The 20360-nt window shown below is 35.7% G+C and overlaps 1 protein-coding gene across 1 annotated transcript in view; it reads left to right on the forward strand.

Moving 5' to 3' along the window:
* Window positions 1-1742: 1742 nt before the first annotated feature.
* Window positions 1743-20360, forward strand: part of LOC138692823 (ubiquitin-conjugating enzyme E2 R2) — a 196141-nt gene continuing 177523 nt past the window's right edge. The window contains exon 1 of the mRNA XM_069816062.1: window positions 1743-2360. Coding sequence (XP_069672163.1) covers window positions 2184-2360 — 177 coding nt within the window. The 5' untranslated portion in view covers window positions 1743-2183. The remainder of the gene's footprint in view (window positions 2361-20360) is intronic.

A 20360-nucleotide genomic window follows, 5' to 3' on the forward strand; every position in this document is an offset into this window, starting at 1 on the left:
CACTAAATAATTTGAGATGTTGATACAGCGTCGTAAAATAACCTACTAAAAAAATCTTGTTGCTATAATGGAATTCTGTCTGTTCTTGTACTCCTAATTTATAACTTGTGTTGGGCAAGCTTGTAGTTCAAGTAACACATGGGTTTTAGGTTCCCATGTGGCATTCCAACAAATCATCATCATCATCATCATCTCATCACGGGTGTAGCATAAACCTGCCTCCTGTGATGCACCCTGGGCAACAACTCTGTCGGTAAATTGATCTACACAACTGACTTCATATGGGTGAATGACGAAAAGTTAAGTAGCAGCCATTAGTTAAAAAAAAATGAAAGTGGAAGAAATTGTCAAAAACTTAAAGTGGTAGACCTGCTAATGCTCTTTCTGAGATCATCGCTAGGTGCTGCCATAGCTGACCATCAGAGAAATGCTATCATTGGAGACAAGTTTTAGGTCCTTTCTTTGGTCAGTTAAATTTAAGAATATTAACAAAATTGAAAATATAATTTGCAGCTCATGGAAAGGGAGGTCCCTAAACGATCAAGGTTAGTTGAGATCAAAATGAGTATGCCATAGGTACTCATCAAAGGACAAGAAAAAGAAGGCAATCAGGAAGAGACAAAATGGTTTAATAATTCTGACGGTGAGAAATTACACAGATAAATAATGTTGACTGGATATCTGTACTAAAGATCATATTACGTTTCTAAATTACTACTGTATATACAACTGATGTTATAGCCATTATTAAGATACAGTTGCTGAGGAACACTCGTATTCTTCAAAATATTTTACAGAGATAAAGATGTTAAACCCAGGTTCCGTGTGACTGACATTTACCTTGGATTATCTGATAACCGATAACAATTCAAATTAGTTCTTTCACTAAGTAAATACTAGCCTAAGTGAGAAGCTTGCAGGGAGTAGGAAAATGGTCTGAGTATATACATATAGTAAGTAAACACTACGTCTGCCCCTTCGTAAGACACATCATTGGACAAATATTTATTATTTACAAGGGATTTCAATTCTCAACTATGAATTTCGCGCGGCTTACTGGCTGTGTCTTGAATGTGTACACTAACTTACTGTCGGCAGAAGCAATTACTACTTAGAAGTTGAAAGTTGAACAGAAATAATGAGTAGTTTATTAGAAGTGGAGTAATCGTAAGCAGCTCCACTGACATTACAGAATACTGTATTACCGTAACGATCGATATACTGTACACGTACAGTTTTATTATTAAAAATTAATGCACCATTGTTACGTAAAAATGCATTAGGAGAAAACGCAGATGATATGTACCGGTAAATATAATAAACACTAAATATTATCGGATAGGCCTGTATTTGGATTAGACATATTTTGAAAGTAGTAGCTCGCACATTAAATTTGAGACATAGTATGTACATTAATTTAAGCCAAATACTAAAACCATTATTCATTTTGTTGCGTTTATCGGCCTAGTTGAATCGATTCTATCAGGTTTGAATGATCATTGTCTGTAGACAAACTATATACGTGTAACGACATTGATTAATTTTGAAATGCTATTATAACAAAAATAGTAAATGTAATAAAATTTATTGAAAACGTATTTCTTTAGGTTTATACTTTAATTTCCATGTTGATAATAATGACCTAAAATCAACGCAATATATCCTATGTACATTAAAAACATTTCTTGAACGCACTCGGGGTCGACATTTGTTAGTAATCTTTTAACACTGCAGGCGGCAGTGTAGTTCAATGCAGAAACAAAAACCAAGTGAAAGCAAGCAAGCACAGCGCATCCCAGCTGTTCAGGTCGTTCAGGTGGATGTGTGGAGCAAATGGTGTATGTTGTCGTATCTCTTTGTTCTGCATGTGTAAATCGAAGGTATGTCAAGTAGATATTGAAGACTTTGTTTCTTTGAAGTCTCAATAAATACTTATCATTTGGACTGAGGGCCTGAGACAAGAAAGAAGAAAGTGATTATAAGGAAGAACAGCAAAGAGTTACAAAGACAACAACTGGGTCTGGAATTAACAACAAACTTGGGGTACACATAGACTAACCTGTGATTTGTCTCATTTGCAAAAAATTGGGAGGTAGCATTACCTCAGAACAGTGTTAAATCGCAACGAAGAAACATATTGTATTTTATCTAGGCAGTCGTGCAAATTTTTAGGCCAAATTGAAATGGCCCAACAACCCACAAGTAGTGCTCTTCGTGCCCTTGCTTTGGAATATAAGAGTTTGCAAGAAGAACCAGTGGAAGGATTTCGTGTGAAACTTGTTAATGAAGACAATTTATTTGAGTGGGAAGTGGCAATATTCGGACCACCTGATACTTTATACCAAGGTGGATATTTCAAGGTAAGTCGCAATAGGGATAATATTTATTGAATAGTTATATTGAAGGGACTGATAGCTTTGGGAACGTAAAACAATATTTCCTGTGTATGTGTTTTGTGATCTAGGATATTGTGTGTATATTATTTTCTTAATTCCATTTTACTAATTACACTGCTTTGCCAAAATATCTGATAACGATACACTAAAGATTGCTTCGATTCATACACTTAGGCCTAAGTGATGTGTGGAATGTTTACTTCAATAACAGGTATATTTTCTCCAGAAAACTAATTTACAGACAATTTGGAAGCATGTTTAGAAACTGGCACATAAACTTGTGTTAAGTAATTCACCAAGGATCTTGTTCAAAATAGGCTTAAATCAATTATTGTGAGGGAAGGAATTTTATTTAGTTTCTGTTCATCATTTAATAAACCTTAGAATAAATTGTGTGCACTGACAATGCATTCCTAATAATTACTTCATTGTTTCAATGCATAGGCCTAGGGCTATATAAAGAATCGTCAATTTAGGCGGTAGTTTTCTTTTAGTGTAATTTGTAATAATACAACTAAGAGGTGTGTTGAACTAGGCCTAAACTCCAGAACACGGACTGCACCCTTTCCCTCTTACAGAAGACAAAGGAGTGTGATGGTATTATTTTTGCACATCCTCTCTTTTTCAGTTCCAAATCATAAATGTAAAGTTAATTATGCCTTCATATCATCGTGGTTCTTTTTTGTTGAAAGTAGGAACAGGAACTCAAAATATATCTGAGTAGTGTGTGCTTCATCATGGAAACATGGGGCACATAGCAGCTAAAATAGTATTTAAACATGCTCACAATGTACATGAAGTTCATTGTTTTCTAATCTTTGTTATAAATAAATTACTATGCGCTTTATTTCTTATTTTATGATTCACTTCAAGAGTTCTTGCCTGCCCCATGGAAATTTTATGCATACGTATAACAATTCGTAAGCAGGTTTTCCCCCAGGTCATTATGTGTTCCCCTTCCCCATGTCAGAATGCAACAATGCATATAGGTACATAAGTTTGGCTAAATGTTCATAGAGATCAGAGCATTCATTCAATGTAGAATTTAGTTAAAGAATCTTTTTTTGTTTGCATGATAGCACATGTTATCTGTTACATTATACACTCACATAGTTCACATATATGCACTTTGGTTTTGTTCATGATGATCTTACAACTTACTTTGAATATTATTTGTCGAAATAATTAGCATGTTCTTTTAACGGTAGTATGAATGACATTTTGCTGAATAGGCTCATATTTTGTTACGGGTTTGTTTACAATGGCAGTAATGTGATTTTGTAACTTCTTGTTACAAAATAGAAGTTATTGTTGGTTAGGACATAATGTTGGTCAAGTTGTTTATATTAGCTGAAAGTGAAAATGAAGTAATCAGACGTGAATTAAATATTAAAAAGCAAGTACATTGGTCTATGCACAAATTGCAATTGTATGCTTTTTTTTTCTTCATTTCTTTGATTTTGAGATCCCATTTTTTAAGTTCCAAGCCTTATAGGTTGCCATGTAAATTTTGCCCAAAAGTATCTTTTTGATGTAAAGGAAGACTATAATAATAATAATAATAATAATAATAATAATAATAATAATAATAATAATAATAATAATAATGTAGGACGTCGCACAATGTGAGTATGGAAAAGTGTCCATAAGCCACTTGTGTGGTGTTCTGTGATCGATAGAGTGCAGATGACCATATCTTCATCTGTAATTCGCAGGTTTGATTGTACTCGTAAGCTATGTAGTTTTCATACAGACTTGCATTTGCGATTAAATTATACCAATAAGAGCATATTATATTGCTCCCCACCTAATGGTATCTTAATACTGGGAGACATTTTGAGATCATTTTATGATTCTGTTCATAATGTCAAACAAATTTAACAGAGAATAGTTTTACTACATCTCTGGAAACTTTGGCTGTCAGGACCTAAGGTTTTGCACTTTATCAGTGATATGTTTATCTCATAGGTCTAAAGAAAAAAAGATCTGAAATTTTAATTTTATCATATTTCTACTAACAGACAATATATGTTTGTAAGGAAGTAGTACAAATATAACGTCACAGATAAGAATATTACATTATCCTTATCTTTGATGCTTTAGGCTACAGATATCAGTACAGAACCTTTGTCTTACCTTGCTTTCATTTTATGAAATGGCATAAATGGCTTCCACCTTCCAGTTTAGACTAATTTTTCGTCGGTGTGCCAGCAGCATTAAGGACATTAATCACAACATATTAAAAATTTTTAATAGGCTAAGTTATTTCATATACATTTAAATATTTAATATTTAAATGTGTTTCACCCATAATTCTACATATTTTACGAAATCTTATAATATACAGTGAAACGAATATAGCAAGGAATAAAATAACCCTAGAATAATGCCCTTTCAGGAGCACCTTTATCTTATTATAATATACAGTGACTCGGAACCATTATTTTAAATATAATTTAACCATCTGTTTATGTGTAGAGTTTTCATAATAACCAGTTTGTATGAGATTAGTAAACTGGTGTAGTGAGTTTGTTGTGTAGTGCTAACAGGTGACAGTATTGTGTGTGCATAGACAACAGAATGGTAGGCTATAACAGGAAATAAAATTCCTGTTACTTTAAATATTAACACAATAGCCGGGGGAAAAAAAAAAGAAAAAAGAAACATTTGTCATACACCCGTATTACTATTTCGTAGGTTTATAGAATAGATTGTAGTTATATCATAAATAAAGTACTGGTAGGCCTAGCTTATTGAACTGTTAACGTGCATTGTAATGAAGCGTTGTGTTTATTCTTAAACTCTATTTTTGGGATTCAAATTTCTGATCACATTCGAACTGACTGGACAATAACAAATTTTAGTACCTATTTGTTTACTTTAGCAGGACCAACCGTGGCCAGATATGAGAAAACAGGGACATCTGTGACTAACCTTGGCACATCCTCGATCTCCTGTTATTTAGCTATTCCCTCATCTAACCCACTGTAACCTTGTCACATTCCGCGGGCTCATTGACACTAAGTTATCCCCTAATTCTACCCCACTCTAAGCTTATCACATTCCTCGGTCTCATTGTTACTTAGATATCTCCCTCATCTAACCCATTCTAACCTTGTCACATTCCTCGGCCACATGTCACTTAGCTATCTCACATCTAACCCACTCTAACCTCGTCACATAGCTATCTCCTCATCTAAAACCTATTTTAACTTGCAATATTTACGGAAATACACATTGCGATACTATCACCACTATCAGACGTCACCATTAATACTTACGTGCCAAATACGATTAACTCACGGTACCGTTAAAGTGCGTAAATAAATTACGAACATTTTTTAGTGTTGAGCTACATAATTATTTTCTCTGTTTATTTCCTCCGTAAGTATAGGAGAAAACTTCAGTCATAACCTTATTCTTATCCCTAACCTGTTCCTTGCTTCACAAGTTATAGAATATGGTGTGTTATAGCCGCGTCGCTGTTATTTCCGGCGTGTCTCCTCCTCTTTGATTACGTCTTATTCGGGTTCCGCATATTGCGGATAGATGGCAGGACTGTGACCCATTTTATACCTGTACACCACTTCGGCGGTTCACACTGTAAATTATGTGTACTAGGGTGAGTGTATGTGTAAGTATTCGTGTAAGTGTAGTGTCTGGAATGAGTGATGAGGAAGGGAGTAGGGGAAATCCGATGCCGGCACTAGCCTACTTCTGTCGCCAGGCTTAACGTCTCCATCCGACGGACGAATCACTATCAACAGTAACATGTATACCTTCTCTTCATATGCACTGCGGAGAGATTTGGGATATTGGTGCACAATCTAGTGATTAGAAGTTGTACACCTAGTCCCGAGGTACAAATTTTACATGAAGATTTCTGACCCCCCCGCCGGGAATCGAACCCGGGTCGGCTAGTCTGGAGGCAGACACGCTACCACAGAGCTAACTCGGCGGACATGGGGTTTACTAAATGTGGCAGCAGTGGAAGTGCATAACGTCATCAGCGTCCAATGACAAGACCCGCAAGTTTAAATGTAGCCGAGCTGCAATGTGATTACAATAATAATCTTGTGTCATATAAGACCAAGGCCTACCAGCCTCTCGTCCATATGTCTCAGTAGATGTATCAATCAACCAATACAGGTGTAGCGTGTGATTCGCACAATTTTCCCAGCCGTTATAATTATGTTGTTCTTGGAAGCGGATTTCGCTGTCTACTGTAGCTCCCCAAATTCATCACGGTAGTTCAACATACTTACTGGCTGAACTATCATGAGAAAATTTCTTCCCCCATAACCAGGTATGACACCTTAGACCACAACTCTATGGCGCGGGATAATATACAGTATTATCACAGTCTAGTATAGCCTATACAGTCACGAAGCTCAATATGTAGTAAATGTGCATCCATAGATAGTTGCTAACCACTAGGATCGCTAATATCGCCTCATTTCAGAGAATGCGAAATAGTACCGGCACAGTCTATTGTTCCTAGCACCCTCACAACTCAAGCTTCTTGACTGTGTATACTAGACTGTGGTATTATGTTTGTATGTTGCCTACTATTTGTTAGTAAAATTCGATCAACACTCTGTACAAATTGGAACTATGGTTTGTTTATTGTTAATGGTTATAACAAAAGTTATTTCACAATTTCTTACTTCTATTTCAGTGTGTAGGAATGTGGATGTGAGCTTTGTTCCACCAGTCAAAACGTCTTACGGGCATTAAAATGAAATGAAAACGAAAACATGCCACATTACAAGATGGCTGATTCTCTCGCATTTACATTTATACATTTAGAATACTGTAATTACCTACTTTCCAAGAAGATTTGTTTCATCTAGCTTAACTTTAAACGAACAGAAACAATATTGGGATTCCTGGTTTTAATGCTAGCTTGGTAACTGAAATTCCTCTTCACTGGGCCCTTTTTTCTCAAAATACGCTAGGAAATCTTTAGAGATCAACTTTTTTTTATTTATATTAGAACATCTAACATTTTAGCTCAGGGGATATTGAGCTGGACATGTTATCTGAGCGTGCGCTTGAGCCTTGGTTCGAATCCCGTTTTGGCTGCTTACCTATTTTTATTTTTATTTATTTATTTATTATTTTTTTTTTTTTACTTGTATCTTCTCGTGAAATAATAAAACGTATTGCATTTTGTATTTATATGTTTGATAAATGTTGCTGTTGTTTAAAAATGACATTTATTAAGATTAGAGCTAATGAGCATTTTTTCACTGTAAAAAAAAGAGTAGGCTAGTTGCCCGTTGTTATGTGACGTTTTGAATCCTTATTGTTATGTATTTGATCAAAGTTCATAACTATTTTTGTTTATTGTAACATCTTATGTAATACTTATTGATAATAATTCATGAAATGTAAGAATTATCTGTAGGCTACTTTGAATTGCATTAGCAAAAAATATTCAGATGTAGTACAACTGGTTTTTATTTTTTTTACGAATTGAAATTAATTTCATTATCTAATAGAAGTAGGCCTACTGAGGATAATCCTGCAGTATTTACATGGAAATAGGCCTAGTATACTGATATGAAGAGTGATCTTACATCAGTTTCAAGATTAAGTGTTCTTGAACAATTTTACTTTTTTTTTAAAGGTCTGTAATCAGTGTCAATGAAGACTTTTGACTGACAAGTTTTTTTTTTATTGATGGCCAAAGTTAAGAATTTGTTATGCTTAAAGTAGTCATAAGTAGATCTCGAATTTTAGATTAATGTTTTTTTTTTTTTTTTGTTTCTTTCTTTCTTTCTTCCTAGAAGGATAAACTAAAAGTAGTTAAATATCTTCTAGTTTCATATAAACTATGAACGTTAGGAAGGGAGTTTATAGTGCCCAAAATGTCTGTTTTGCTCATTGTAACCTATTTCAAGGTTTCAGTGTCTAAAAATGCCTATTTTTATTTAATAGGGCAATGTTTTTAATTTTTTTCGTATAGCAGTGAAAGAGGAAGTTTTGAATGCCAATGGGTGGGTTTGGTTCAAAGACCTTGTAATAAGTTGGTTGTAAGAATGAAGGAAAGTGGTTTTGTTGACCACTTGAATAGGCAGTTGCAGTGTTATGAAAGGAATGAATGTACTTCATCTTTAATAAGTCAGCATGGCAAATGTTGCAAGATATAAATATGCACTTATTACTTCGATATCATTGGAAATAGCCTTTTCCGCTTGTAAAATTGAGTCCGTCTAAAAAAAAAAAAGAAAATTTCACCACAGAAAATTGAGAGAAAAACCTTGTTATGCATTGCAATGCCTGTTATGAATATTATATTAATTGCAAATTCATTTATAAACTAATTAATTGTAATATTAACACTTGTGAATCGGGGCAATGGAGTCGATGAATTCATTAATAATATTATACTTACTTACAGATGGCTTTTAGAGAACCCGGTGGTTCATTGCCGCCCTCACATAATCCCACCATCGGTCCCTATCCTGAGCAAAATTAATCCAGTCTCTACCATATCCCACCTCCCTAAAATCAATTTTAATATTATCCTCCCATCTGCGTCTCGGCCTCCCCAAAGGTCTTTTTTCCCCCCCGGCCTCCCAACTAACACACTATTCATTAATAATTATTCATAATCAAAATAAAGTTTCTAACCTCAATCTTTTACTGTTTTTGTTACTGTATAGTGTATACCGTATTGCTCAATACTCACTAATTAATTGCGTTTTTATGCTGTAGTTATTATAATTTTAATGGGTACAAACATATTTTAGGTGCATAAAATGGTATTTTAGCGGCCTGATATTGTATTTTTTGGTGTCTAAAATCTATTTTAGTTTTAGTGTCTATTTTGATAATTTTAGAGCCTATGTTAGGTGCCTAGAAGTTAATTTTTAAAGCCCTAAAAATCCGAGGTCTAGTCATAAGCATTTTGATGTAATTGTATGTATACACGCTTTTAAAGTATCTGTAACCAGATATCTGCAGTTTAACTTCTCATTCGATAACCAATAAGTTTTAGCTCTATTCGCCGTTATCATGTTATTTAAATCACATTGTGGGGTCTACAACAACACTTAGAATTGATTTGTGTAGTATTTTTGCTTGCACCAATGCAGTACTACCAAGAATTGACTGCATGGCAATAGTTGGCAATGGTATTGATTTCTCTTAACGACCCTGGCCCCGTTTCAACCAGAGATTACTCGGAGGGAGAAAAGAGGAAACGATCCAGTGTGTAGGCAGTCTCGCAACGTGATGCATCGGCGGGCTGCTCTTAAGTCTCGATCGGGAACTGGAAGATGTAGACGTACAGACAGGACTTTCCCATTGTTCAGTAGTCTTTGATGTCATTTGACAACGACGCATGTTGGAACCTTGGTTTCATTGCCATGTCAGCCGAAATACAGATCTTGATTTCCTATAGATAACATTGTTTTTATAAAATGATTAATAATACACGCCTTCGTCCATTGTATCAGTTATTTAACCACGCTGTATGAACTGATTATCTAGAGTTGGTGATGTCGAGATGGTATTTTGGTGAGATCAGTCCTAGGATTCGCCATAGGATTAACTGGCATTCACATTACAGTTGGGGAAAGCTCAGAAAAAAAAAAAACCCTGCCAGGTAATCAACCTTAGCTGGATTTGAGTTCACTTCTGAACGCAATCTCGAAACACGAGTTCACTGTTGTCCACGACTGTGGAAGAATGGTAAGCCATATGGCTTAGAACTTGTCCTGTATTAGATACTCAGCAAGGAAATTAATATTTATTTACATCCATTTCGAATTTATCTCTCATATTCCGTGTTGTCTGAAGTGTTTGTGTAAGCTCTGATTAAAATTTTTAGCGAACATAGGTCCAAACGAAGTGATTGAGTTTCGGAAGAATATTGGTTCTTGTTATTGTCCTTCAGACTTTTACATATCTGGACGATATAATACTTGCCATTTTATAAAAATATAGGATGCCTTTATACACGCGTAAGAATATTTTTATTGGTTTTATTAGGTAAACATGCCAGACACTTTATGTACTTATTTGGTGTCTTTTTTTAAATAACTTGTTGATGTCCAGTGTTTTTGGGCGTGCCATTCGTTAGTTTTATGATTTACGAATTATTTGAAACGTGACGACCTTATCTTTAAAAATAGCCATGATTAGAGCGTTCGTCTTCTAAGTTTACATTTGTTATTTTTTTTTTAACTTGAGTTAAAAGACAGTCGGCCACCGGCGTAGCTCAGTCGGTTAAGGCACTTGTCTGCCGATCCAGAGTTTCGCTCGGGCGCGGGTTCGATTCTCGCTTGGGCAGATTGCCTGGTTGGGTTTTTTCCGAGGTTTTCCCCAATCGTAAGGCAAATGTCAGGTAATCTATGGCGAATCTTCGGCCTCATCTCGCCACATACCATCTCGCTATCACCAATTTCATCGACGCTAAATAACCTCGTAGTTGATACAGCGTTGTTAAATAACTTAGTTAAAATAAAAAGACAGTCTTATATGATGGGTCTAGGAGTCGGATTTTTATGGTCTAAAAGTTAAAAAGATACTGAGTACATATTATTAGTTGTCTAAGAAAATGTAACTAAACGCCTAGTTTATAATTACAGTGTTTCGGAATTCAAAAACAATATTTCAAAACCTGTTTCTGTGTAAACCGCGCACCACATATTTTGATACCTGCGGGGAAGGTAATGTAATATGCGTTTTGTTTATTTTCAGTGTCAAAGAAATAGTGAATATATTTCGGAGGCAGTGTTCACCAGACCGTAACAAAGTACCCAGTGACAATGAGGATTCTTCCTGGGATAGAGAGAGTGTTCGCTGTCATTGAACTATACTGCGCTGCAATATTAACTTTTAGGGTGCTATTCATAGACATTTCGCTAGCCCGCGCTACGAGCGTGCTAAACTAGCCCCGGCTTTCGACTGGTTACTTGTACGGGATTCATATCATATCGCTAACACTGGTTTATGAATACGAAAAACGTTAGTTCGCTGATCATCCACCGGAATCCCGCGCTAAGAATGTCTATGAATACGGCCCTTAGATGATATAAATCCGACCCCCAAATGATGACGCACTATTAATATAACTGAAGCGTTGGGTCATGCTAACGTCCTGAGTGAGTTCTTTTCGTCATTCGCATTATAGCGAGGTTAGAAATGCCAGAAAGAGCCATGTCTCGAAGGTTGATAAAAGCATCGTAAAATAAATCTTTTAAAAACCATCAGCACTACCACTACTTGCATTCGATTTTCTGCAGAGAACTGATTTTTCTTTATCCTATCCTCGCCCTTAGTTTTGTTTTAAGCGGTTACCTTTTGTCATTGAGGTGACCAATGCGTCTAAAACGAGGATGATACAAATGACGTTGACGTTTGTATTTCTCGTAACCTGTTTAGTCTCTTATTTTTAATTTGAATACACCGTATATTCTTAATGTTAGTTTATTTTTCACTTGAACTGGTAGTGTTAGTTTATTTTTCATTTAAACTGGTTTAGAAAAAATCATTCGCTAAAAAGCTCGTATTGCAATCAAGTCTCATGAATCGTATTCAGACTTCTTATGTGACCAAAGCATGATATATAGTATCTCGAGGCGACTAGGGAATGCCCCATATATTGGGAGTCAGACTGTGCATTACAGAATCTTTGGCATTGTATGAAGAATAATAATCTCCACTATTCCGAAGAATGACCAGTAAGGTCTAAATAAATAAATAAAAAGTCGAGAAAATGACCAACACTTTCTCATCCGTTTTACGCATTTCACAGTAATTCAGTTGTATCATTTGTGACGGACATTAAATTTTGTAGTTCATTTTACTTGAATACTAAGTAAATCATTAGCTGTGGGGCAAAACGAGGAGATAAATTGTAGTTTTTGAGTTGCACATTTGCGAAAATAAAGGTTGACTTTATATTTATAAATTACGTTGTTAAGTAGATTTGCAGTTATTTATTTTGCACATATTCGCATAAAGTTGCTGTTATTATAGGGTACTGTAGTTATTTTCAATATATTTCTATTTGTGAAAATTGACATTTGAAAATTATGTGAATGTTTTCAGATTCAAAGTTCTGTCAGCCGTACGAGTACGTTTATAAGCCCTTGTCTCTGTAGAAATCAACGAATTTTGAGGGGAGTTTACTATTGGCCGATAATCCATTAATGGGGCTCGGAATTGCCCATCTTCACAATGTTAAATTCTGTCTTTTTTGTACGGAGGAGGGACCCGAAGCCTTACACTGCAGCCTGAGACTTATTGTGCTAAATTATGTCTTACACAAAAATCGTTTTCTAAAAAAACAGTTGAACCTAGACAGCTATTTTTTTACAGCTCGAGAACACATATTTTGGCTTAATGCTGAAACTGTAGTTTCTCTTTAATCTGTTTCCTTACTGATAAATAATTTTTCCCCATTCGAATTTTTTTCAACTGTTTTCAGTACATTACCCCCTGTAATATCTAAGAAATTTAACAAATTTCAGGAACATTGTTTCAGTAGCCTACATGTAAAACATCCAAATAAACCATTGAGGAGTCCACTGCAAGAGGGAATTATGCCATAAAATTCTGATCAGTGAAATTTCATGTGTTTTAGGCAGTTCCTGCCATCCGTTGTCCCTTTCCCTAACTATATAGATGTTGCACTGTACCAGCTAATGCTAAAGCACTCTAATTCTAGGATATGGCCCTTTTCGTAACGGTCTCATTTTTATCACTTTATGGTTAATGGGCACGGCTCCCTCTTGCAGTGGAGCCCTCAATTCCTGAAAATCTCAGCTTTCTAGATTAAATAGAAGCTGAAAAAAGTTCCTTTTGTATAGGAAAACTACACTTACGGAAATGAGCATTAAAATAAGACCAATATCTATGGCCTTCAAAGTGATATGCTGTACCATTTTAAAGAGGAAAAGTGAAAGAATAAATTGGAAACATAAAAAACTACTGTGTATCATTTTCCGCCAAAAATTCGTAAATTTATGAAGAATTAACCTTAAAATTAAAACTTGTATGCCACTTCTCAGAAAATCGAGAAATTAAAATGGTTACAATTTGAGTATAATCAGATGTGATATACCATTTTAAAGAGCAGGGGGGGGGGAAGGAAAAATGAAAAATAAATAAAAATTTTCATCCAACATCCATTTTCGTTCCCCATAAAAAGTTTAAGCACTGCGCACTCATCGGGATGACGTACGTAACAGCTTAAACTAAAATCGTAACGAAAGGAAAATAATTTTGTAGGACCTATATAAAAGAAAATCCTAAAAGAAATTTTTCTTTGACAGTCAAACCGATTAATTTCTCAGTTTTTTTCATGTGATACAAAAAACTATGAAGAAAATAGTTACTTTAAATAGATCGTCATTGTGTGTTTCTGATTTCAAGTAAAGACCAATAGGCTAAGATAATTGTTGACTAAAATTTTTGTATTTCTTATCAGTAATAAGAAGACATCAGCGTTCGGAGGTGCAGACAGATGACATACAGTATCCGACTAGTTTTTCGATATCTGAGATTTTCCGTGTAAATCGCGAAATAATTATACATTTTTACCGAATCACAATACACTTTCTGTTTTACACTTCGTATAAAAGTAAAAACGTGTACTGAACACAGTCTGTCGGTAATTTTTTCATGTTTCGTTGTATTGCACATCCTATTTAAGAAAGAAGAAGCAGATGACGCTCAGTTCGTTGTAAATAACGCTGTCATATTGTCCACAACTTGTGTGCTGCATACAAGCGTAGCCTTAACGGAATCCTCGTTTCCCACACCGCAGTGGGATGTTTACCGTAACGCCTGTTCGAGTGGGGTAGGCTACTTGCAGAGCATAATCAGGAAGTAGGTAAAGAAGCCTGTCTCAACTTGAACAACATTTACAATGGGCGTGACGACTTCTGTGAGAATGTTGGTCGTTAGAAGACGTCATGAAAAGCCGTAATCAGAGGTCTCAAATTTGTTCCAGTCTTGAATTCCCGGAACAGAATTATTTTAAAATATATATTTGCTACAACCCTAGTTACTGCTGACGACTTCATATGAAAGTGTTCTGGGTTTGATACCTGGCAGAATCTATTAACTTTGTGGCAGTACTTCATCCCCACTTTGTTGCACCATTATCACCATCTCATATTATTCAATTAAAAGAACGTTAAACAACGCATTATATTTGAAACTTGTTTTTGAATTTATAGTACCCTACTGTAATATGCTATAATAGGTAATTTAGTCGTTGTAGTTTGAGTCGGGTGAAAGAATGGTATTGATTCTATACTCCGAAAGAGTAGGTAGGCCACTTGCGCAGCTCAGACGTCAGTGAGTGGGAGTCTAGAGCCGAGGTTGTGCTCGGACGTGAGTTCGAATCTTACCTGGGTTGCTTGATTGGATTTTTTCCGAGTTTTCTTAAACTGGAAATGCAATTGTCAGGTAATTCCATAGGGAATTCTCCGCCTCATTTCGCTATTCCTAATTTCATATGCACTAGATAACCTAGTTGATATAGCATCGTTAAATTATAATTAAAAAAATAGCAAGCAGTTGTAGAGGCGATGTTTTCTCATTGTGAATATTACACCCAGTTAAAAGCTTTTAGTGTACGAGAAATAATACAAATTTATTTAGGCAATTCTTCACAATAAAATGGTTTCCCTTGACAACTGTTAACTTCACATCTCCATGTATTTCTAAGCGTTCTCTTCGTATTTAGACCATTCTTCAGCATACCCCGCTGGACTCCATCCTTACAGGATGGGATAGTCTTGTTTAATAATCTTGTTTAATAGGGCGCGTCAGCATCAATGGCTGTTTACGCTCTCTATTTAAATTTCTTAAAAACAAATGCAGTACTATTTAATATTGTACACCAAGCAGGAGAAAGTCTTAGCGGTCTGAGGATTGCGAGGGGGGGGGGAGGTAACTGTTTATATTATTGCAAGTCTCTCTGACATAGCATAAACATAGTACATAAATATACTACCTGTTTACTATAACATTTAATTGGTTAATAATAATTAGATATTGCTTGTTACGAGATGAAGAGCGGGAGATAAAGGGGGAACATAGATTAAGGGGAAAGGGGAAATACGTTATTGATATGAACTTGCATTATGTGACGCAGTAGCGATAGGCCTAATATTCAGTAAAAAATATTCAGACCATCAATCATCAGTTTCTGGTCATGGCTTAGCAATTATTAAGTCACTTTATTAAAATAATTAGTATCCTTTATTTTCCTCATGCATATTTTTACTATAACTCAGTGCATTTCGAACTAGCGGATCAGTGTCACGTACAAACGTACAAACCACGCACGTGTCACAACTGAAAATGTGACCTAATGCACTGGTAATCCCTGGTGTCTCAGCTGACTTTAGTTGAAGAGAATGACCCAGGAATAAGGTAAGCAAGTGTGGCAAATGTTGTCCATTGCTTGACCTTGAACCGCCAGTTCGAAATGCGCTGACAATGTTTTTGGCTTGAGTAATAACCTGACTACTGGGATGCTTATCTGAGCGATATTTTAACAATAGACTCTTCTCCTGAGTAACGAATAATATAATTGTGTGGTGTTTGGTCAGAACACGATAACTCCAAAAATGGCCCTTTCTTTTTTTAGCTGAAAGCGCAGCCCTATATAAAAATAGTTCTCTTTCGTTTGGTATAGTCGTGATATCTCCATCTAATCTTCTTATTTTCATTCGGATTTGTATGTAAACTATAGAATTATGATTTGTATAGGAAAAGTGAAAATAAAAATACTTATCTCAAAACAGATTTTTGAAGTTATCATGTTTTGACCAACACCACAGAAGTAATAGGCCTGCAACCTGAGGGCGCATGTTTTTTTTAACTTTCGTTATCCTCCTGCTTCTAATCTATTATATTCTAATAGGTGAAGTATTGCTTGGCTGTCTTGGCACATTCTTGTAATGGACTTTCTCCTCCTACAGTACTAGCGTAAGTGAAATACAAACACAAGCTAAAAACGTCACAGTTCCACCCTTCAACTTTTCTCCGGTCTTCCCGTCCTACGCACTTTGCTTTCCGATCCATTATTTTTCTTGGGAATATGTTAGTATGCATTCTTTTTCTGTGCCGAATTTTTTTTTCTCTTCATTGCCATCCAAAATTGTTTTTTTAACGTTCATAATTTCTCAGGTAGTAATATTTCTTATCTTTTCTTTCCACTAATTTCTAGTGGCCCATCAAAAACTCATTTGTTGCACATAATTTATTACTTGAATGGTGATGACGTTGATGATCAGGGGTAGACAAATTCCAGGCGCCAGGTCGCTATGGCGCCTAAAAATTGTATGTGGCGCTTGACTTTTTTTTATTAATTGCCCTATAAAGTGATAAATATCAATCAATCAAAGGACATTATGGAGCATGTGTCTACTTCATGTCGATTTCACAAAAACGCTTCCACTCTGTTCTGTCTTTTGCCATTTCCTTCCAGTGTTGGTGATTTCCATTTCCATACATTCCTTCTGAATTTCAACTTTCCATCTACTTCGAGATCTTCCCAGTGGCCTTCTGTTGTTAAAGGTGTTCATATATATTTGTTTTACGCTGCTGCAGTCTTCCATACGTATAACATGTCCTGCCCAATTTAATCTTCTAGTCCGTATTACATCTAAAATTGACGGTTGCTTATAAAGTTTTTGAATATCAATATTATGTCGAATTTTCCACTTGTTTTCAATTGGGTCAAAAATTGGACCAAAAATTTTCCTTAACACTTTGTTTTCAAAAACCATTAATTTGTGTTTTTCCTTTTTAGTAAATAGTAACTTAATAAAAAAAAAAAAAAAAAGGCAAAAGGTAAAGGTATCTCCGTAACATGCCATGAAAGCAGTTTGGGGGGGGGGACATGGAGGTAGAGCCCCATGCTTTCCATGACCTCGGCACTAAAATGAGATGGCGTGGTCGGCACCACGCTCTGACCGCCTTTTACCCCCGGGAGAGACCCGGTACTCAATTTTATAGGAGGCTGAGTGAACCTCGGGGTCGTTCTGAAAGTTTGGCAACGAGAAAAAATCCTGTCACCTGGGATCGAACCCCGGACCAACTGAGCTACCCGGCCGCCCAATAGTAACTTAATAGTAGTAATAATTTATTGCTAGAGCAAAGATAAGTTACATATTTTTTTACATATAAAAATTACTCTAGCACCCCCAGAAAGAGTAGGCTACATACTCGTAAAATGAGGTGAAATACGAGAGAGTTGGCAACCCTTACAGGTAAATGAACAGTGCATCAAATACGATACTTAAAAAGAAAGGGCAACCTTTTCAGTATCGGTCCTACCCGGGAAATTAACATTCATCTCGTTGCTTTCCTGAATTTGTATGCAATAAAATGTTCGCTATAGAGCAGTAGATCCTAGCGCATGAGACATGCAAGCTACTTGTCAGAACTTCCGAATAAGAAAGCAGAAGGTCATTGTACTCCATCGTTGCTTATTACACTAGACCCCTTGGATCGATGTCTCTATAATGATCGACTTCGACTCGCAATACTTGGTTTTTCCCCCCATACTTAAGCAATATTTAGAACCGTAGTAGCTCAGTCAGTAGAGGGGCTGACTGAGGACTGGAAGGTCCTGGATTCGCTACTTAGTGGTGACCGACTTTCTCTCGTCATAATTTCCAGATAACTTCGGGTTGCACTCAGTCTCCTGGTCAAATTTGAGTACTAATCTTTTCCTAGCGTGGCGCTAACCACATCATCTTCTCATGTCGAGTTCAAGAAAGCATGTGAACTCAACCTTCGTGCCTCCATACGTCGTACGGTGTCACGAGATTTTTTTTCTTACGAAAGATTTATAAGCTTCCCTAAAAAATTCCATGAAAATATGTTTTACTGGAACTGTTAATACTATTTAAACGGCTGATAATGTTTTTAATTACACAAAATGTAATGTTAATCCTCTTAGGAATATTGGCGTAAAATTAAAAACCATGGCAAATGAGCTCTTGTATAATTTTGTATCAGTGTGATAATGAGATGGAATGTGAATTTTATGCGGAACGTTTTTAGTAAACAAATACTGTGTGCCAGGACTAGTTAAAAATGTATGAGCACTAATTTTGATTCAATAAACCCGAGAACTGTGTTACGTAACGGTTTGAAGTTTTAATAGCAAGTTATTAAATATTAAAACAAAAGTTTGAGGTTAATGAACTACACTTTTCATATTGTTTTTATGTAGCTTATGCTGAGAGAGAATGGATAGTGTACATCCTTATTGAAAGAGCCAAAATCTCGAATTGCGACCTTTGCAGGGCAAACGACAACACTTATAGCTGTCGTTCAACATTTCAACTCTGCAGCAGTCAGCTAACGGATTTTCACACAGAAGAATTTGATCTCTGGTGTACCTATAAGATTCGTGGTGGGGCAGGTTTCTCCGAGTACTTCAGTTTTGATTCGGCAACTTTTTTCTTCGCCATTTTATCTCATCGCACTAGAATAGCTTCTACAGTTACAAAGAGAATTCCTTAGAGCATGTACTAATTAATTTTCAATAGACAGGAAGCGTTCCCCCAATTAAAACTGTTCCTTGTGTTATATAAAGGCCTCACTGTCATCCTCTGATGAGTTTAGTGCTGAGAGGAATGCGGTTCCGACTAGTCTAACGCGGTACTGGAGTGGGAGGGAACAGTGACAGCGGCAGTTTTGAAGGAAGTACAGTCATACTGAAAACATTCGCCCAATGGCAGTATGCCTATTAGTTTCCTAACGTATTTTTGGCGAGTAGAGATACAACCATTCTTACTTACGTGTTCAGAGAAGGAAAGTATTGTAGAAAATTTTATTTATTTATTTATTTATTGTGGTGAAGTTAAGGCCATCACACCACCAGAAATACAAATACAATACAATAAATAAAAAGAAAAAATCATAATACAACTACAATAATATAAATGAAAATAAGAACCATACTATAAAATTTAGTGATTAGTAGAATTGAATTAAATTTGTGAAGCAATCAATTTAAATATATTGTACTGCTGAACTCACTTGAGAAGTAAAACTACTTGATTTGTATTTTAAGATATCACCAACAAATGATTTTCGCATGAGATTATAGGAATCTGTTTTTCACGATACCAATCACATATATTCTAAACTTCCAGTAGAATAAAACCAAAAACTTTTTTACAGCATGTTTCCTTAAAAATAACTTGTAACGGTGTAATATTTAATATGAGAAATTCATATATTATTAACATAGCTGACATCAGGGAGATGTTTGAGCAAAAATTGCAACAATGTATTTAATATAGGCTATTAATAATAAAACAATAAGTTATAGGGTTAGGTAAAGAATATGTATAAGACATATTCACACACTACTACAAATTTAAGACTGCATATTTGTGGACGATTAATACTTCCCACTCCGAAAGGCTCGGCTTGGCTGTAGCAACAAAAGAATCTACCTGCAATCCCCCCCTTACCGATGGCAAGAATACCTCAGGTCCCAGCGCTAAACTCGTCGGAGGAAGACAGTAGCATTGTATCATTGTCTTAATCGATTTATGTAATGGCGACAATTGCAACCAATCTATGAAGCGGTTCAAACAAATTCAAAAGTTATTGTTTTTGGTTAAGAAGTGTACACAAATTGATAACTGTATAACACAACAATTTTATTAAATTTCATTATAAGAACAATTATCTCTGATTGAGGTTCTGTGGCTGATATGTACAGAGACGGGATTAAAATTTGGGATGGTAGTTCACCTGCATGTACGCAACAATTTCGCACGACTGTCCGCAAGTAGCATATATACAGGGGCTCTTGTTTACTGCACATGCACAGTGTGTTGTAAGCGAAACTTTTAGACAATAAGGGAGCTCCAAATTTTATTTACGTATCTGTACATCTATTATCAGGCAGTACATCTCACTTGAACGATATGTGTCAAAGGAAGAACCATTGTTTGTATG

Source organism: Periplaneta americana, chromosome 17 (genome assembly GCF_040183065.1).
Source record: "Periplaneta americana isolate PAMFEO1 chromosome 17, P.americana_PAMFEO1_priV1, whole genome shotgun sequence".
In the NCBI taxonomy this organism is placed as follows: domain Eukaryota; kingdom Metazoa; phylum Arthropoda; class Insecta; order Blattodea; family Blattidae; genus Periplaneta; species Periplaneta americana.